A 21,699-nucleotide genomic window follows, 5' to 3' on the forward strand; every position below is an offset into this window, starting at 1 on the left:
TGCATCTTGATGTATTGGGGAGTGAACCCGTGATCTTCAATAACTCCAAACATCAAGGATTCATGTTGTGTTTTCACATCAATCAAGATGTAAACATTTTCTGATCCAAAGAGTATCGAGAGAACTTAAATCATTCATGGCTTTTCTCCAACTACCTCCTGGCCTAACATGATGTAAATACTGTTAATAATACACTTGTTATGTGTCAAGCGATGTTCAACTAGTAGACCTGCATAATCTGCAGAGGTAGCTTGTCTACATGTGGACAGTATATGTGAAATACAAATACAAATACAAATACAAAATACTGAATAGTTATTTTCAGTAGTTTACCTGGGCTTTCAAATTATGCATTTGTATTACAGCCAACTTTACCATCAAGCTCCGTATCAAAACATCCAGTCAGCTGAGAACTTCTCCATGTCACCATTTCAGGTCTGAGGTCTGTGTCTCAGTCAGGAAGCATCATGTAGAGGCAGTTACTGAAGCCAAGACTGGGGTGCTTTCCAAATGGCACCCTATTCTCTATATAGTGTATATAATTTTGACCAGGGCCTTTAGGGTTCTGGTCAAATGTATTGAACTATGTTGGGAGTAGAGTGCCATTGCGGACCCGCTTGGGCTCCCGCTAGGCAGGAAGCGCATTGACTTGTCTCCAATGGTCAATAGAGACTAACTCGCAGCAGGTAGCAAGCTAACCAGCCAACCTCAAAGAGGGATCCCTTCAGCCTGGGCTGTGCTGAAGTCTTCCATCCACACCATGGGGGCGCTGCCAGGCAAACTATTTCCATCAGCCCAGTCCCATTATTCAATTGAAGCGATAGATATCGTGGTGATGTCTGTCTTCCCTGGAAGCGATAGCTTCGCACTCTCACTCAGTGAGCTCAGTAGTTGTTTAAGTGAATTTGCGTAAATTTACGGGGATAAAACGGCAACAGCAAATACCACTTTAAAGTCCTCTGTTACGGACAACTTAATGGGATAATAAAAGGGATAAAATTCCTCGCACATCATTTTGTGTTCAAAATTGTATTATATTGCTAAACTCTCGCTTCAGTACCTTGAGATGTGAACAGATGTATAGCAAATGACTGGTTTATGGTTATCACCGTTTCACTGGATGAAACACTCATCCACTTACAGGAAATACAGTTATAATAGTACAAGTACAACAAAAGAAATGTCAGCCATAGGCCCTGTTGTAATACTTCAGAAATGTATAATTTCCTCCCTGTTTCCTTGAGGTAAGCACAGATCTATAATTGATGGATAGGTGTAAGCAAGGTCGCCAACCTATTGCTTTCAACAATCCAACCAATTCCGAGCTGTGATTACTTCAGAAGGCAAGGAGGGATGTATTTGAATGTGGTGTTTCCTTTTCTCTCCTGACTGAAACGTATTGTTTTTGCCCTTGGCACATAACACATACCGGCTTTATCAAAATGTGGGGCGAGTAAGGAAAACAACCACCGAATGAATGTTCCGACAACAAAACGACACACACGGGCTCCTTGTTTCTCTGTCAAAATGTAATCAGCCGTGCCTCATAGTCTCTCAGGCAAGAGTGACTGCCAGGCAGGAAGATGTTACAGTAATTATTGTCTTGTTCGGTGCAGACTGAGTGCCTTGAATAAGATATAGTCCAGGGGAAAGCAAATATATTTGCACAAAGCACTCCCAGCTCCCCATTTGTGTGTAGCCACCATTGTGTGTAGCCAGCTTTGTACCAGGTGTGTTTTGAAAGAACGAGAACAGAATGACTTGGGCGAGCTAAAATGAGACGACGTTATCATTTTCTCCCCAGCTCCACCTCTCTCCGAAGCGACCTCGGCGCCGGCTGAGCCTCTCCGAACGACAACCACCACAACAACCACCACAGCAGCACGCAACAAAGGCGTAGCAAACACCATGACCACAACAGGGCCCAAGGAGGGTAACAACAGAGGAGGGCCCAAACCCCCTCTGGAGGTTCCCCAGACCACCGCCCAGCCGCCTCTGGAGTCCTTCCCCCTACCAGAGCGCTTCTGTGAGACCACGGAAAAGAGGGACATCGTGTGGCCTCAGACCCAGAGGGGCATGTTAGTAGAGAGGCCTTGCCCCAAGGGGACCCGAGGTAAGCAGAGGGTTTACCCTTAGGGCATTAGCTACTGTTTATCACCATGATGAGTGGTTGGAGAGATGAGATCGCTTGTGTGTTTTTGTTACCTGCACAGTATGTTATTGTTTCTGACAATCATTTATTGATAGATTCAATTCGTGCAGGACTGTATAGGGAATCAAGAAGATTTTGTATTTTTACAGTTGTGTAAATAATTCACTGCATTGTTTTAGGTCAAAATAGTATTTGGCAATGTGAAGCCAGTGTGTTGAAGGGAACTGGCTCAGCTGTTTCCCCAAGCTTGATTGAAGATGTTCAGGCCTTATTGGATTGTGTGTGAAATTGTGTTATCATTCAGGGTTCATTAGATGTTGATGTAATTGGAACGGAAGGAAAAGTCTTATTATTACTTAATTTGTAGTGAAACTGGCCCTGGGAGAATATAGTCAGTATTTATGGTAAATTACCAGCTATTGATGTAAAGACAACAATTAAATGCAGTGTATGTAGGATTTTGGAGGTTAGGTTGGTTTAACACGATGAGGTATATGGCTAATATAGCATGACATAATCCAATGTAGTTTCTAATATATATATCTTATATAACAGAGCTATTGTAAATGTATTTTCTTGACAGGCACCGCCTCTTATTTATGTGTACTTGCCACGGGGACCTGGCACCCAAAGGGCCCTGATCTCAGCAACTGCACTTCCCACTGGGTCAACCAAGTAGCGCAGAAGGTATGTATGAGCTGTACTACCTCAATGTTTTGAGCTACAGTATACAGTCGGAAGTTTACATACACTTAGGTTGGAGTCATTAAAACGTGTTTTTCAACCACTCCACAAATGTATTGTTAACCAACTATAGTTTTGGCAAGTCGGTTAGGATATCTACTTCGTGCATGACGACACAAGTAATTTTTCCAACAATGGTTTACAGAAAGATTATTTTTACAGTGGCTTAGAATTGTACATACACTAAGTTGACTGTGCCTTTAAACAGCTTGGAAAATTCCAGAAAATTATGTCATGTCTTTAGAAGCTTCTGATAAGGCTAATTGACATAATTTGCTTGACATCATGGGAAAATCAAAAGAAATCAGCCAAGACCTCAGAATTGTAGACCTCTACAAGTCTGGTTCATCCTTGGGAGCAATTTCCAAATGCCTGAAGGTACCACGTTCATCTGTACAAACAATTGTACGCTATTATAAACACCATGGGACCACACAGCCGTTATACCGCTCAGGAAGGAGATGCGTTCTGTTTCCTAGAGATTAACGTACTTTGGTGTGAAAAGTGCAAATCAATCCCAGAACAACGGCAAATGACCTTGTGAAGATGCTGGAGGAAACAGGTACAAATGTATCTTTTTCCACAGTAAAACGAGTCCTATATCGACATAACCTGAAAGGCCGCTCAGCAAGGAAGAAGCCACAGTTTAAAAACTGCCATAAAAAAGCCAGACTACGGTTTGCAACTGCACATGGGGACAAACATCGTACTTTTTGGAGAAATGTCCTCTGGTCTGATGAATCAAAAATAGAACTGTTTGGCCGTAATGACCATCGTTATGTTTGGAGGAAATATGGGGAGGCTTGCAAGCCTAAGAACAACATTCCAACAGTGAAGCACAGGGGTGGCAGCATCATGTTGTGGGGGTGCTTTGCTGCAGAAGGGACTGGTGCACTTCACAAAATAGATGGCATCATGAGGGAGGAAAATTATGGGGATATGTTGAAGCAACGTCTCAAGACATCAGAAGTTTAAACTTGGGTCTTCCAAATGGACAATGACCCCAAGCATACTTCCAAAGTTGTGGCAAAATGGCTTAAGGACAACAAAGTCAAGGTATTGGAGTGGTCATCACAAAACCCTGACCCCAGTCCTATAGAAAATGTGTGGGCAGAACTGAAAAAGCATGTGCGAATAAGGAGGCCTACAAACCTGACTCAGTTACACCAGCTCTGTCTAGAGGATTGGGCCAAAATTCACCCAATTTATTGTGGGAATCTTGTGGAAGGCTACCCGCAACGTTTGACCCAAGTTAAACAATTTAAAGGCAATGCTACCAAATACTAATTGAGTGTATGTAAACTTCTGATGTGATCAATGTGATAAAAGAAATAAAAGCTGAAATAAATCATTAAATCTATTATTATTCGGACATTTCACATTCTTAAAATAAAGTGGTGATCCTAACTGACATAAAACAGGGAATTTTTACAAGGATTAAATGTCAGGAATTGTGAAAAACTGAGTTTTTAAATGTATTTGGCTAAGGTGTATGTAAACTTCTGACTTCAACTGTAAGTAAATGTACTAATTCCCTTAAAATACTGTAGGTACTGCGATGCTTGAAGTGGAATGAAAATGGTGCCTGTAATCATTTTAATCTTAGAGTAGTGGTGCTCATATTTTATAGTTGATAAGAGGTACCGGTAATCTGTACCAGTTTGAACTGGCTCAATTTAAGCACTGCGCTCTAATAACTGTATATTCCTCTTTCCCTTATATGGCACCTCTTTCCTTTCATCTTCCACCATTTATGATGATTAAAGAGTCAAAATAGCCGCGGGCCATCCACTAGGTTGCGCTGTCTGCTGTTTGTTCTGATAAGTGACTCAGACATAGAATGTCTAGTAATTTAAGCACGACGGACGACGCTTCATCATTTTGTACTCTTGTGTTCACTTCCATCAAATGAGAAATACAGCACCCCGAGGAGTGTTATTAAGTGTAATTAGTCACCCATCTCTTCAGACTGGCGTTATATGGGGCAGCTCATCTTAGAATGACCTCACGTCAGAACGGGAGGGAGAGAGCCTCATAGTCTGGTGGAATATTCCCTTAGTCTGGTCCCAGATCTGTATGTGATTAAGCCAATAGCATAATAATCATATTCATAGGACCACAAACAGATCTGGGTACAGTCCTTAGCAAAGTTGATACCAGCCATTTCTGCTGCCCATTTTAAAACATCGAAAGCCATAACAAATACCTTAGTATAAAAGTTTTTTCATGCTTATAACAAGTCTTAAGCCTATAACATGGCTGTAATAATATCAAATTCAATAAAAAATTTAAAATCCCAAATAGCTAGCATTGCAGAGACAAAAGCACAGAGGCCAGGAAAAACTCCCTAGAAGTAGCCTGAGAAAACACCTAGAGAGGAACCAGGTTCAGTGTTACAAATATATTTTTTATCGCTCCAGATCCGTAGTGGCGAGAACGCTGCTAACCTGGCCAACGAGCTGGCGAAGCACACCAAAGGACCCATCTTTGCCGGCGACGTGAGTTCATCAGTCCGACTGATGGAACAGCTGGTCGACATCCTGGATGCTCAGCTTCAGGAGCTGAGACCCAGCGAGAAAGACTCTGCGGGCCGCAGTTTTAACAAGGTAACTGATTTCCCACCCTTTCAAAATGGCTGCCAATTGACATCTTCATTCCCCTATCACGTACTGTGCTTTATGGAGATAAATAGCACTGCCATTTCTCCCCACCAGCAATCTCTCTGGATCTGAGTCACCGCTAGACGTTTTGTGATGCTCTTCTGAGCCGTCTCCCGCTTCAAGTTAGGAGAAATGTGATTCCTTCTAGTCAGTGAAATTAGTGGTTCTATTTTATTAATATTCCTCATATTATGTCTGTTCCTCTCTCCCTTTCTTTCAAAGTCAGACACATGTACTCAAGCAAATAAAGAAAGAGCAAACCAATTAGGATATTAAATTATATGTACTGAAATGCAATAAGATCATGTTATTCCCTGACATATTTGTACACCTGAAGTAATTGCTGTAATTGCCTCAACCATGGCTTGTTCTATGAAGTCTCTGGTGTAGTTTAGAGAAATACATCATGCCACAAATGGAAGTGAGGGCTCTTTTGTCTGGAACCTGCAGGTTGCATAGCCTGAAGCATGAGGAAGGAGAAAGCCAGCTGAAAGGGGGGGAATGATCAGTCAGAAAAGAATCGAAGCCTTGAACACTTGTTCTCAAGTTTCTACATTTTGCTAATTGTGTGTTTCTTTGTTTTATCTTTTTTCTACCTAATGAAAAAGCTTCAAAAACGAGAAAGGACATGCAGGGCATACATGAAGGTATCTGATCTATGCTAATGTACCACACTCTGCTTCTCTGCACCTCCCTCCCTCCCCTCCACTCCCCTGCTCAGCAGCATGTACCCTCAGCATTGTCATGTAGCCTCTCCCCCCTCTCTCTGTGCTTCCTGCATTTTGGAGTAATTGCTTCCACACAGCCATAATTGTGCCAAAGGTGCACGCTAAGTGGCAGAGACATCATTGGCAGTTACCAATGTAACTTATTTTCTCCCTTATATTTACAGGAGGATTTGTTTTTGTTTTTCGCTTATCTTTGTCTTCCATTGAATGGTCCTTTCTCTTTTTGCTTTAAGAATGTACATGCCTAAATATGTAACACAGTGATTCACAAACTGCATTTCATGGCTAAAATATGGGTAATTTCCTATATAAAGTTAGCCTGTGTGTCTTTTAAGGCACACATTCCTTTTTACAGTCACCTCCGATTCTGCGAGTCTCCTCAATAGAAAAGCCCATTACAGTGCTACAGTGCTAAGGATAGCTGTACTTAAGACTCTCTTTCCACCTGTGATGTATTCAAACCTTTGTCTTCCTCGGCCACACTCTGACCTTTAGCGTGTTAATTCATGACTGTTCATTCATCAGGGCACAGATTTTAATTTGTGTCATATATTAGAGGCACAAATCTGCGCTTTCCATTGGACTAATAAGGCTGGTGGGGGCAAACCAATTTGTGTCCTTCTCTATTTAATAGTTCCAGTGGCCTGCCGCTCTAAGTATTTTGGCCATATCGCTTCTCTGGCCATTAGGGACTTCTCAACATCCTTCTCCACCTGCCTCCAAAGTCAAGCTCTCTGACATCCAGATCGATCCTCAGGGACGATGTTAAAATTGATCAGGTTAATTAGTCCTTAGATGGCCATACTTGTTAAAAAGAAGAATTTTAGCTAATAGCTACTATCCTTTCTCCCCAAATGTCTCATTATCTCATTCATATTATTATTATTTTTTGTTGCACATTTCCAGGACATTGCATGTTTCTGTGTTTCTGTGCCACATGGGTCTATTTTTTGTTAGTGAGAGAAGATTTGAAATATGTATGTGACTAGATGACAGTGTGTGTGAGTGGGATGCTGTGTCGGCAGTATTTGACATACAATATAGTTGATGGGAAGTCACATTAGCCATCCGTGCTAGCTAGAGGAACCGGGCCCCCATTGATTACCTGATTAGTCTGAATGATTTGATAATGTTTTTAGGAGATCCCACTAGCGTCTGTATGTACTTTATCTACTGCCTGTGGAGTTCTAGCGACTGGCTAAACAGCTTGGATTTAATATTTCAAAATGCATAATGTTTTGGTTTTCTCAATGATTTGAGCTGTTTAATAGTGTTAAATGTTTATTATACAATACATTATAAAGATTAGCAGATCAAAAAAAAGTGTCCAAGAAACATTGAAACACCCCTCAGTTTTAAACATATTCAATTATCTGCTTGAATGCACAGCAAATCACAAGAATTTACACCACATTGATACAGAGAAGATACTTGTGTGGAGCATTTGTTTAGCACTTACTCAAAACCCCCCCAAAAAATGTATGATCGTCCATAATATGTCAATGGGATTGCTTCGCCATGCATTATCAAAGCTATTCATATGACTTTTTTTTGCTTATGACAATTACTGTAGTTGAATGTTTTCAGAATTGCTTACACATCTCTTTTTCTGATGGACACAGGCCATTGTAGACACAGTTGACAACCTTCTAAGACCAGAGGCTCTGAAGTCCTGGCATGATATGAACAGCACGGAACAGACACATGCTGCTACTATGTTACTGGATACCCTAGAGGAAGGAGCGTTCGTCCTTGCCGACAACCTAATGGAGCCGGCTATTGTGAAAGTACCCGCTGATAATATAAGTAAGTAATTGAATTCCCGGTAAACAAATAATAAAGCACGGCCAGTGATTTGAAAGCACGGCCAGTTTTTGATGCTGTATGCATATTTCAACTACTCATGTCGAGAAAGAAAATGAGTCTGTTCAATTGAGTTCAGTCACAATGTACATGTAAAACAAAGTGATGAATTTCAGACAATTTCCAGGTTAATAGATTGGGAGGACTTGGTTTATAAATGCGTAGGTCTGCCCCATGTAATTCTATACATTAATGTGAACATTACCCTACTGCGGAGACCTAGTAAAAATAGTGTTTAGACCCTGTCTCCTCCTTTAACCTCAAAGCTCTCGGGACATGAGAGGGAATGAATGTAAAATGTTTCACTGTGCATTGCAACAACATTTCTTCTTTTTTTTATTCAAATGCTGCAGTTTTATCTTGTACATCCAGTCTTTCACCGGATTTTCACAAGTGTACTGTATCCCACAAAGGGACTCAACAGGAGCTAAAGGATCACCTTGGTTCTGACATTTTAACTCGGCAGCAACATTGTTGTTGCATAGAATCACTTGAACAATGTCTTCAGTGGCTGTAGTACCTAACACCCCCGCACTCTTGCTTCGCCTTAGGAATGTAAGCAACCACGTCCTGGGCATCAACATTTTCTTTTTTATTGCCCTCGTCTTACTCAAAACACACTGTAACGTCTGGTATCTCTCTCTCCCGGTCTCTCTCTTTTCTTGTCTCTTTTTTCCCCCTTCATCAACAAAACCCCAGTCCTGGATGTGTATGTGCTCAGCACGGACGGCCAGGTTCAGGATTTCAAATTTCCACAGGCCAGCAAGGGTGGTGTTTCTATCCAGCTGTCCTCCAATACTGTCAAGCTCAACAGTCGGAATGGTAAACCCCATACACTTCCCTCTCAGAAATCTCACTTCATTCACAGGCAGAGCTGCATGCGGGTGTTTATCCCGAGTGTGAGTGTTAGCTCAGACTTTTTGTTCCATTCCAGTGTCTATGAAAAGGTGAAGAGTCTGACGAACCGGTCTGTCAATGCAGCTTGTCAAAACTGACAATGCACAGTGATTACTCAGTGGGACTGTTAGATAGGAGCGACCACTAAGGATTTGAACCCTAAAACCCAGCACCATGATATTTTCTGAAGATAACTGACAAGGCCCACTTATGTTCCCCGATGGTCTAATCCGTTTTTTTTATTCTCAGCCCTTAGTTTTTTTTAACACTACAGTTACTGCTGCTTTTATTTGGAAGGAACATGTTTTCCTAGCCGCTTACCTATTCTGTTTTTCCTTTCTTCAGGTGTTGCCAAGCTGGTGTTTGTTATGTACAAAAACCTTGGGCAGTTTCTCAGCACTGACAACGCCACGATCAAAATGTCCAACGATGCTTATGGGCGGAATGTGTCGGTGGCTGTAAATTCAGACATCATCGCCGCCTCCATCAACAAAGAGTCCAGTCGTGTGTTCATCACGGATCCTGTGATTTTCACCCTGGAACACATTGACGTAAGTCTTCCCAAGCTAAATGAATGGAGAGGTCATAAAACCGCTGGGAAAGAGAAGAGCCTGGCAGGCAGAAATCATTTAATTTGTTATAAATGCCTGGCTAGGTCAAATGTTAAAGTACAAAGTAAGTCGCTTTGGATTAAAGCATAGTCTAAATGGCAGAGGTAACTGACACAGGTAACTGCCAAAATAAAGGAAACACTCGAGTAAATGACAAATACAAAGTATATTGAAAGAAGGTGCTTCCACACAGGTGTGGTTCCTGAAATAATTAAGCAATTGAAACATCCCATCATGCTTAGGGTCATGTATAAAAATACCCAGTTGGCCATTATTGTAGCTACATGGCTCGAAGAAGAGATATCAGTTACTTTGAAAGAGGGGTCTCAAAGGAGCATGGGCTCCTGAGTGGCGCAGCGGTCTAAGGCACTGGATCTCAGTGCAAGAGGCATCACTACAGACACTGGTTTGAATCCAGGCTGTATCACATCCAGCCGTGATCGGGAGTTCCATAGGGCGGCGGACAATTGGTCCAGGTTTGGCCGGGGTAGGCCATCATTGTAAATAAGAATTTGTTCTTAAATGACTTGCCTAGTTAAATATAAAACAATAAGGGGTTTAAAGCAGTGGTTTCCAAAAAGAAATCCCCAGGGCCCCCTTATTTACATTTAAATTGGTTTAGATCATTGTTTATTGAGAGAGCCTATATTAAATACACCATCATTTTGTTTAATTTGAGGGACCTAGGAAATGTTGTTTTGAAGCTAATTTCCTGCATTTCTTCATAGTCTAACCAGACTCATTACTATTTTAATGATGATAATAATATTAATGAATAAGGAAAATAAATTTCCCAAAATGTTATTCCGCTACCAAATATGTTTTATGATAATTTACATGAACCTTCAATTGAATTATACATATTCTGTTTTACAGAAAGTGAATAGATCAATTGATACCAACAGAATCACACATTGTATAAGATTACTACCCAAGCAATGTCCAATTTCTTTGAGTCCTCAACTTTAGAAGGTCGTAGGTCAGCTTCTGAATGTCATAGAGTAAAGATCTTACCATGTGTATCAGAGTCGCGTCTTCCTCTGGCATTTTACCACTTGTTTCTGGCCTAAAGCGTCACGGATTTATGTGTTGTTTTAGATCGGTATAGACAATCGCGATCACGTTGGTATACAGTGGGGCAAAAAAGTATTTAGTCAGCCACCAATTGTGCAAGTTCTCCCACTTAAAAAGATGAGAGAGGCCTGTAATTGTCATCATAGGTACACTTCAACTATGACAGACAAAATTAGACAAAAAAATCCAGAAAATCACATTGTAGGATTTTTAATGAATTTATTTGCAAATTATGGTGGAAAATAAGTATTTGGTCAATAACAAAAGTGTATCTCAATACTTTGTTATATACCCTTTGTTGGCAATGACAGATGTCAAACGTTTTCTGTAAGTCTTCACAAGGTTTTCACACACTGTTGCTGGTATTTTGACCCATTCCTCCATGCAGATCTCCTCTAGAGCAGTGATGTTTTGGGGCTGTTGCTGGGCAACACAGACTTTCAACTCCCTCCAAAGATTTTCTATGGGGTTGAGATCTGGAGACTGGCTAGGCCACTCCAGGACCTTGAAATGCTTCTTACGAAGCCACTCCTTCGTTGCCCGGGCGGTGTGTTTGGGATCATTGTCATGCTGAAAGACCCAGCCACGTTTCATCTTCAATGCCCTTGCTGATGGAATGAGGTTTGAACTCAAAATCTCACGACACATGGCCCCATTCATTCTTTCCTTTACACGGATCAGTCGTCCTGGTCCCTTTGCAGAAAAACAGACCCAAAGCATGATGTTTCCACCCTCATGCTTCACAGTAGGTATGGTGTTCTTTGGATGCAAATCAGCATTCTTTGTCCTCCAAACACGACGAGTTGAGTTTTTACCAAAAGGTTATATTTTGGTTTCATCTGACCATATGACATTTTCCCAATCTTCTTCTGGATCATCCAAAAGCTCTCTAGCAATCTTCAGACGGGCCTGGACATGTACTGGCTTAAGCAGGGGGACATGTCTGTCACTGCAGGATTTGAGTCCCTGGCGGCGTAGTGTGTTACTGATGGTAGGCTTTGTTACTTTGGTCCCAGCTCTCTGCAGGTCATTCACTAGGTCCCCCTGTGTGGTTCTGGGATTTTTGCTCACCGTTCTTGTGATCATTTTGACCCCACGGGGTGAGATCTTGCGTGGAGCCCCAGATCGAGGGAGATTATCAGGGGTCTTGTATGTCTTCCATTTCCTAATAATTGCTCCCACAGTTGATTTCTTCAAACCAAGCTGCTTACCTATTGCAGATTCAGTCTTCCCAGCCTGGTGCAGGTCTACAATTTTGTTTCTGGTGTCCTTTGACAGCTCTTTGGTCTTGGCCATAGTGGAGTTTGGAGTGTGACTGTTTGAGGTTGTGGACATGTGTCTTTTATACTGATAATAAGTTCAAACAGGTGCCATTAATACAGGTAACGAGTGGAGGACAGAGGAGCCTCTTAAAGAAGAAGTTACAGGTCTGGGAGAGCCAGAAATCATGCTTGTTTGTAGGTGACCAAATACTTATTTTCCACCATCATTTGCAAATAAATTCATAAAAAATCCTACAATGTGATTTTCTGGATTTTTTTGTCTAATTTTGTCTGTCATAGTTGAAGTGTACCTATGATGAACATTACAGGCCTCTCTCATCTTTTTAAGTGGGAGAACTTGCACAATTGGTGGCTGACTAAATACTTTTTTGCCCCAATGTATGTGTGTGTGACTGAGACGAGTAGGTCTTCAATTGGATTCAGATCTGGTGAATGAGACAGACCGATACACACACAGTTTAAAGGGTGTGTGTGTATGTCTCAGTCTCCAGATCTCAACCCAATAGAACACTTTTCGGAGATTCTGGAGCGGCGCCTGAGACACCGTTTCCACAACCACCAACTAAACACCAAGTGATGGAATTAGTTGTGGAAGAATTGTGTCGCATTTCTCCAATAGAGTTCCAGACACTTGTAGGATCTATCCCAAGGTGCATTGAAGCTGTTCAGGCAGCTCGTGGTGGCCAAACGTCCTATTAAGATACTTTATATTGGTGTTTCCTTTATTTTGTCAGTTACCTGTATATAAATATATATTTTTTTTTATTCCACATTTGGTTGTATTACATGTGACTGAATTCAAAATGTACTAAATAGGGTGTTGAGCCTAGGTGCATCCAATTGCCTTTGATCGTCCTTGAGAACTTCATTGGAGTCCACCTGTGGCCAACTCAATTGTTTGTACATGATTTAGAAAGAAACACACCTGTCTATATGAGGTCCCACAGTTGACATTGCATGTCAGAGTAGGAACTGACTATAGATCTTTGAAAGAGAATTGTGATGAGGAATATACAGTTGAGTTTTAATGACTCCAACCTAAGTGTACGTAAACTTCCGGTTTATGTACACTAAGGTTGGAGTCATTAAAACTCGTTTTTCAACTACTCCACAAATGTCTTATTAACAAACTATAGTTTTGACAAGTCTGTTAGGACATCTACTTTGTGCATGACACAAGTATTTTTCCAACAATTGTTTACAGAAAGATGATTTAACTTATAATTCACTGTATTACAATCATAGTGGGCCTTTAAACAGCTTGGAAAATTCCAGAAAATTATATCATGGCTTTAGAAGCTTCTGATAGGCTAATTGAAATAGTTTGAGTCAATTTGAGGTGTACATGTGTATGTATTTCAAGGCCTACCTTCAAAGTCAGTGCCTCTTTGCTTGACATCATGGGAAAATCAAAAGAAATCAGCCAAGACCTCAGAAAAAATTGAAGGCCTCCACAAGGCCTCCACAAGCCACGTTCATCTGTACAAACAATAGTAACCAAGTATAAACACCATGGGACCACATAGCCGTCATGCCGCTCAGGAAGGAGATGCGTTCTGTCTCCTAGAGATGAAAAATCCCAGAACAACAGCAAAGGATCTTGTGAAGATGCTGGAGGAAACAGGTACAAAAGTATCTATATCCACAGTAAAATGAGTCCTATATCAACATAACCTGAAAGGCCGCTCAGCAAGGAAGAAGCCACTGCTCCAAAACCGCCATAAAAAAGCCAGACTACGGTTTGCAACTGCACATGGGGACAAATATCGTACTTTTTGGAGAAATGTTCTCTGGTCTGATGAAACAAAAATAGAACTGTTTGGCCATAATGACCATTGTTATGTTTGGAGGAAAAAGGGGGGCGCTTGCAAGCCGAAGAAAACCATACCAGCTGTGAAGCACAGGGGTGGCAGCATCATGTTGTGGGGGTGCTTTGCTGCAGGAGGGACTGGTGCACATCACAAAATAGATGACATCGTGAGGGTGGATAATTATGTGGATATATTGACAAAATAGCCCTGACCTCAATCCTATAGAAAATGTGTGAGCAGGACTGAAAAAGTGTTTGCGAGCAAGGAGGCTGACAAACCTGACTCAGTTATACCAGCTCTGTCAGAAGGAATGGGCAAAAATTCACCCAACTTATTGTGGGAAGCTTATTGTGGAAGAAAAAAAGCTGAAATAAATAATTCTCTCTACTATTATTCTGACATTTCACATTCTTAAAATAAAGTGGTGATCCTAACTGACCTAAGACAGGGAATCTTTGCAAGGATTAAAAGTCATGAATTGTGAAAAACTGAGTCTAAATGTTTTTGGCTAAGGTGTAGGTAAACCTCCGACTTCAACTGTATCTGGGGAAGGGTATAGAACAGTTTCTCGAGTGTTCAAAGTTTCAAAGAGCACAGTGTTCTCCATCATTGGGAAATCAAAAAAATATGGAACTTACCAGACTCTGTCTAGAGCTGGCCGTCCGACCAAACTGAGCAACCGGGCAAGAAAGACCTTGGTCAACATGGTGATCAAGAACCTAATGACCACTTGACAGAACTACATAGTTCCTTTGGCTGAGATGGGAGAACTTGCCAGAAGGACAACAGTATCTACAACTCTTCACCAATCTGGGCTTTATGGGAGAGTTGCCAGATGGAAGCCACTCCTGAGAAAAAGGTACACAACAGCATGCCTGGAGTTTGAAAAATGGCATGTGAAAGTTAATGAAAAGATTCTGTGGTCTGAAAATGGAATGGCTTCAGAACAAAAATGTGAAAGTCCTTGAGTGGCCCAGCCAAAGCCCAGACCTGAAAATATATGGAAAGACTTCAAGATTGCTGTTCACTTGCCGCTCCCATCTAACTCAACAGAACTTGAGACAATCTGCAAGGACAATGGGAGAAAATCCCCAAATCCAGATGTGCAAATCTGATACAGACATCCCAAAGACGACTCAAAGCTGTAATCGCCGCCAAAAGTGCTTCTAACAAAGTATTGACTCTGTGGTGTGATTACTTATGTAAATGAGTAATGCATTTAATTTTCAATAAATTTGCAAAATGTTCTAAAAACCTGTTTTCACTTTGTCATTATGGGGTATTGTGTGTAGATGGGTGAGAAAAATAATAAATGTAATCCATTTTGAATTCAGGCTGTAACACAACTAAATTTGGAATAAGTCAAGCGATATGAATAGTTTTTGAAGGCACTGTCTATATCAACATTAGGATATAAATTATTCCCGTTTTATTTGATGGAGGAACAAATTAACTCATAGATTAGGCATACAATGTCAGACGAAATTACTGGAGCACCAATTATCCTTTGTCTTTTAAAGTTGTCAAGACGGACTCCCAGAGGGCTACGCATGAGTCCGTTCTTTATCCAGGAAATTGTTCATTTCCAAAGACAAGCCAATTGTATAAAGAAACAATAATAACATGATGAACAAACAGGCAGGTAGCGTTTCTCAACCAGTCGAAATCATGAATCAGCTGAAATCATATGGATATATATATATATATACAAAGAAATGTCAATTGAAAAAGTGTAAACCTAAACCAAGTGCAGCTAGTTTGCAGTCTTTCCAGCTTCAGTTTGAAGTGATTGTTTTAGCTGTGTTGTTGGCTAGCTCCTCTGAACAACATTGTCCTGATGAGTGGGCACATTTTCTATGCCATGCGAAATCGCTCCTCATTAGCGCATTATTGATGTATCCAAATAAATGTACTAGAAAACAGCTTAAACAAATGCAAATGCGTCTACTTTGCTGTTATTTTGGTTGCACTTTTTGTAAGTTAGCCGTAGTTGGCTAGCTAGCAAGCAGGAGAAAAGAACAATTTAGGACAAAAGACTGGGTTGCATCCATTGATACTGAATTAAAAGACTGAACGACTGGGTCTCGTCTCTAGCAACCGAACCAATAGAACAAACGACCAGCCGACTTGGGAAGCAACTCTAGATTTGTGTCGGGACTATCTTCTGGAATGACCCCATAATGACAAAGCAAAAACAGGTTTTTCGACATTTTAGTAAACATATTAAAAATGAAAAACAGAAATACCTTATTTACATAAGCAAAGAGGCACTGAGTTTGAAGGTAGGCTTTGAAATACATCCACAGGTACTAAGGGTATGTAAACTTCCAACTTCAACTGTAAGTATTCAGACTTAACTGACTTGCCTAGTTAAATAAAGGTTCAATTAAAAAAAGCTTAAAAAATATTATTGAATTGAAGAAGTTTGGAACCACCTAGACTCCCTAGAGCTGGCCACCAAACTGAGCAATTGGGGGAGAAGGGCCTTGGTCAGGAATGTGACCAAGAACCCAATGGTCACTCTGACAGAGCTCCAGAGTTCCTCTGTGGAGATGGGACCTTCCAGAAGAACAACCATCTCTGCAGCACTCCACCAATCAGGCCTTTATGGTAGAGTGTCCAGATGGAAGCCACTCCTCAGTAAAAGGCACATGATAGACCGCTTGGAGTTTGCCAAAAGGAACCTAGTCTTAACAACTAGCCAGGTTGGGTCACAACCCTGGATTTGTTTCGGGATTTCATCTCTGGTCTACAACACATCCTCCAAACACCGGCTTCTCAGGCTTTATCACTTATCACAGGGTACAATTACCAAGTTGATGTTTATTTTTTTAACGAGGAAAGTCAGTTAAGAACAAATTCTTTTTTACAATGTACAGGGAGGGTCAATGCAGATAGTCCGTGTAGCTATTTTGTTAACTAATTAGTGGTGTTGTGGCTTGGGGGTAGAAGCTGTTCAGGGTCCTGTTGGTATTGCCTTGGTAGATTTAGTAAGTAGGCAACCAAAATAGATATTATTTTATTAAATAAATTAAGAAAATGCATTATGCACCTCCCCTTTATCAGTTCAGTATCTTTATGCGAGTGGAAAACAGTTCATAGGTTCTGTACATATTATAATTTGGACAGTCAGTTATTTCAACACTTAATCTTATCATCAGATGGACCACTACTTCAACTCCAATTGCTCCTTTTGGAATTATTCGGAGAGGAGCATGATGGGATACTGGTCCACCCAGGGCTGCAAGCTCCTGGGCTCCAATAAGACCCACACCACCTGCTCCTGCAGTCATCTCACCAACTTTGCAGTTCTCATGGCACATCGGGAAATCTCGGTAAGCAGCTCCTGTTTTGGTATATTGATTAATTGATTTATTCTTGGGTAAAACAATTTGTAGACTTTAAACCAATTTAAAAGTACAAAGAAATCACAGATCAAATAGTTAAATACACTTATTTCTAATGTACATTTTGGTAGATTTGCAGTATCATCTTTCATATTTTTTTCCCTCTATTCATTAGATGAATTCATTTTCCTAAAGCCCATTAATTTCAATGATTTTATTGTACCACAAAGTGTATTTCATGAGGGTCTGTAGGCCTAATACTCCATGTTTAAAATGTCATGTTTTTCAGGTGTATGCAGGTTGTAGGAATTAAAAAAGCCTCTGTAGGAGTTAATATGACATTGCCTAACTACAGCGCCTTGCTTTAAATTCCACCCAGTCAGTTGTCCTCTATCAGATGCTAATTGTACTCATCTGAAGGGCTCAGTCCATGATTGATGGCTGCTGAGCATTTATTTCCTCATGTCTCCTATGAAATAGAAAAGTAATTTTCCCATGGCTCTTGCCGAAATGAAGTATGGAAGCATTGGCCGTCCTCTATTTTTTTATTGACAAAAACAGGCATATTAATATGCCCCATCCGTTATCCCCGTAGGGCCAAGTTGGAGTGCACGAATTACTCTTGACTGTCATCACCCGGGTGGGCATCGTTGTCTCGCTGGTGTGCTTGGCCATCAGCATTTTCACCTTCTGCTTCTTCCGGGGCCTGCAGAGCGATCGCAACACCATCCACAAGAACCTGTGCATCAATCTCTTCATTGCCGAGTTAATATTCCTAATCGGTATTGATATGACCGAACCCAAGGTAAGCAGCACAGATTTACCACTTTTTTATGAATATATTATTTGATGTATATTTTTCTATTGCACCCCAAACTAAAAACCCTTCAATGTGAAAGTCATGTGATTTTCAAACATAGTTGTGTTTAACCTTCAGTACTTGTCCTCTGCATGGCATGGGTCAGAAAGACAGCACCATTAATATGGATTACAGAGGAGGGATGTCATGCAGTACTTTCCACCTTTTTCTTCGTCACTGAAAGCTATCGTTTAGAACGTTCTGAAACACTCAATACAGCCTCTGCACGCTTTTTAGTTCTTTAATTTCCTCGGTATTCTCTTTTAGTTCTTCTTCTCTCCATGGCCTTTGTGTAGTCATAGTACCTTCCACCTCCACACAGTCAGTATTCACTGTACAACCAAGGCTCAATGAAAGGACAAAACCAGAAGTAATTCAAATAGGTTGACCATGGAGCCTGCAGCACTTAGCCTTTCAAGACAACTGTCATTTTAAGCAGCCAGCTGCAAGGTCGAACTTGAGCGAACCTGTACGGAAGCATAGTGTGTTTGAATATTTTCTTGTCTTTCAAAGGGAAGCGTGATAACTTTTACTTCTGTTCATTACTTACATTGAAATGCACATAACCACTGTATAATAACAATCGCACTCAATTAAATGACATCATTTTCATTGGGATTTGAGAAGATTAACATGGAATGTTGTTGCTCAGTTAATTCCTCATAAGTTGTTACTTTATTTCAAGTTAATATCTATAGTATTTTGATCAATTGAAACGATTAATCCATCCACTATAGGTTGGCTGTTCCATCGTCGCTGGGATTTTGCATTTCTTCTTCCTGGCCTCGTTTTCCTGGATGTGTTTGGAGGGCGTTCAGTTGTACCTGATGATGGTGGAAGTTTTCGAGAGTGAACATTCAAGGAAAAAGTACTACTATGTATCTGGATACCTTCTCCCAGCCATTGTGGTGGGTGTCTCTGCTGCTATCGACTACAGGAGCTACGGGACAAAGAAAGCGTACGTAAAAATGTTTCCGCTATTTTGTTCTCTAAAAAACTGTCTTAGTCCATTTAGTCTGTGTGTATACGCAGCCCTGTGACTAAGAACTATATTTTCTGTCGTTGCTTTTGTCTGCACCTGGGACCCCTTCCTGGAATGGACTGATCCATTTTTTATGTCATTTTAAAGAGCCTGACAGACTCAACACTGTGGTTTCTAGGGGGGCATGGCAACATTAATGCCTTTCTGTTCAAAGACCCTCCTGCGACCTCTTGTTTTTAAATGCTCTCTTAAAGAGAGGAGTGCTGTCTGGAAAAAGGCTTTTACATAGATTAATGATAGTATTTTAGCTAAGCTTCAGGGTTGAGGCTAAGAGTCCTCACTTTTGTCTTGTGTAACCATGTAACTGCATGCTTTTTTAGGTGGCTTTTTCATAGATTCTTGACAATAAACTAACTACCATGTGTTAACAGGGGCAGGGTACGTTTTTGTCCTCATAATTCATGCCCGTGCATTAATATTTGGCCTAAGGAGGCTGTTGATAGACTGGGTTTAGTTGTTCCTCTTACGTGTGTGTTGTTCTTTTACGGATTCCTAATATTTGTTTTATCTTCCATCGTAGTTGCTGGCTAAGAGTGGACAATCACTTCATATGGAGCTTTTTAGGACCTGTCACCTTCATCATCATGGTAAGTTAGTTTTCTTTTCCTGAGAGGCAGGGGGAGAGAGATAGGAAAAGAGAGAGAGAAAAATGTTCCTCAGTGGTTGGCCACACTGATACAGTATGTTCATAGTTACTCGCAATTGTCTCTATCAAGGACCGATGAGATGTACAACAACCACAGTGTGAAAAGACATAAGGTCAAATAGTATCTTAGAATGTTTTTGTTGTTGTTGTGAAACCCAACGTTTCCTGCTCAAATCCATTTTTGAACAAGGAGGACACAAAATACAAAACATTTCAGTTCTTTTCATGCCTCCATGCTGTAGTATTTAGTAGTATTAGTAGTATTTATTGGGATCCAGAATTAACCACTTCCTGGGGTCCAAACAGGAAACTAAACACAACAAATAATATACATAATATAATAGTCATAATATACATAATACACATAATATACACTAGATAATATCCTGCCTCTGCCTCACGCTTCAGAAACAAGAGATGGCTCCTGCCCTTTGAGCCGTGGCAGCTCGCACAAGCCAAGGATTCGTGCAAGGTCACCCACCTACATAATACAATAAATAATACAGTGCAAAATACAATACAAAATATATAAAACATGTCTGTGTCTTCACAGTCCCCATGGTGCCGTAAGGTGTTCTTTTATCTGGTTTTATTGCTAGCATGAGTTTCCTTGGGTGGCAGATAGTTTGATGTAGTCATGGCTCTATGTAATACTGTGCATTTCCCTAGCCTGTGTTCTGGACCTGGGGACTGTGAAGAGACCTCGGAATGCATGTCTTGTGTTGTACTGATAAGGGAAAGGGGGATACCTAGACAGTTGTACAACTGAATGCCTTCAACTGAAATTTGTCTTCCGCATTTAACCCAACCCCTCTGAATCAGAGAGGTGCAGACGTCTTCGGCACCCGGGGAACAGTGGGTTAACTACCTTGCTCAGGGGCAGAACGACAGATTTTTACCTTTTCAGCTCGGGAATTCGATCCAGCAACAGTGTGCCGAACTGTGTGCTAACTGCTTGAACAAACAGTTCGGTACCTTGCACAAAGACCATTAGTGATGCAGTCAATCTCTCCTCAACTTTGAGCCGAGAGAGATTGACATGCATGTTCCTGACATTCACCCTCTGTTTACATCTAAGTGCAATATGTGCTGCTCTGTTCTGGATCAACTACAATTTACCTGTCCCTCTTTGCATGGCTACACAACTGGGCAATAGTCCAGGTGCAACTAAACTAGAGCCTGTAGGACCTGTCTGGTTGACTGAGATGTCAAGAAAGCAGAGCAATGCCTTATCATGGACAGACCTCTTCCCGTTTTAGCAACCTTTGTCTATATGTTTTGACCATGAGTCTGTAAGTCCTTACAAAAAAAACATCACCGACCAGGTGAATCCAGGGGAATGCTATGATCCCTTATTGATATCCCTTTTTAAATCCACTTCAATCAGTGTAGATGAAGGGGAGGAAACCGGTTAAAGAAGGATTTTTAAGCTTTGAGACATGGATTGTGTATGTGTGCCATTCAGAGAGTGAATGGGCAAGACAAAATATTAAAGTGCCTTTGAACGGGGTATGGTAGTAGTTGCCAGGCGCACCGGTTTGAGTGTGTCAAGAACTGCAATGCTGCTGGGTTATTCACACCTTTTCAAACAGTTTTCTGTGTGTGTCAAGAATGTTCCACCATCCAAAGGACATCCAGCCAACTTGACATAACTGTGGGAAGTATTGGAGTCACCATGGGAAGAATTTCGACACCTTGTATGCCCTGACGAATTGAGGCTGTTCTGAGAGCAAATGTTCCTACTGTTTTGTTCACTCAATGTTTGTGCTGTTCAAGCGTTATTTACTGGTCATGACATTATTATCTCCAACTCGATCAATGGAGGTTCGGTGGCTCCCAGGGAAGAGGCCCGGGGGAGTATTATTTTCCCATTTGGAAAAAAAGAAATAAGAAATAGCTGGTGGCATTCATCGGATGTCAGAGCCCTTTTGACTGTCTATTGTTTTGGCCTCTTTCACACCAGGTGAATGGTAACAGTCTCC

The 21,699-nt window shown here is 41.0% G+C and overlaps 1 protein-coding gene across 11 annotated transcripts in view; it reads left to right on the forward strand.

Moving 5' to 3' along the window:
- Positions 1-21,699, forward strand: part of adgrl2a (adhesion G protein-coupled receptor L2a) — a 196,411-nt gene that overhangs the window by 152,678 nt on the left and 22,034 nt on the right. For all 11 annotated transcript variants that reach the window (XR_004204698.1, XM_031800675.1, XM_031800674.1 and 8 more), the window contains 11 exons: positions 1,805-2,113; positions 2,736-2,839; positions 5,317-5,502; positions 6,165-6,203; positions 7,907-8,090; positions 8,847-8,969; positions 9,390-9,595; positions 16,985-17,158; positions 17,766-17,975; positions 18,767-18,987; positions 19,592-19,658. Coding sequence is in view for 10 of the 11 variants with exons in the window: in XM_031800675.1 (XP_031656535.1) it covers positions 1,805-2,113; positions 2,736-2,839; positions 5,317-5,502; positions 6,165-6,203; positions 7,907-8,090; positions 8,847-8,969; positions 9,390-9,595; positions 16,985-17,158; positions 17,766-17,975; positions 18,767-18,987; positions 19,592-19,658 (1,823 nt within the window). In the remaining variant the exon portion in view is untranslated. The remainder of the gene's footprint in view (positions 1-1,804; positions 2,114-2,735; positions 2,840-5,316; positions 5,503-6,164; positions 6,204-7,906; positions 8,091-8,846; positions 8,970-9,389; positions 9,596-16,984; positions 17,159-17,765; positions 17,976-18,766; positions 18,988-19,591; positions 19,659-21,699) is intronic.

The sequence above is a fragment of the Oncorhynchus kisutch genome, linkage group LG21 (genome assembly GCF_002021735.2).
Source record: "Oncorhynchus kisutch isolate 150728-3 linkage group LG21, Okis_V2, whole genome shotgun sequence".
In the NCBI taxonomy this organism is placed as follows: Eukaryota; Metazoa; Chordata; class Actinopteri; order Salmoniformes; family Salmonidae; genus Oncorhynchus; species Oncorhynchus kisutch.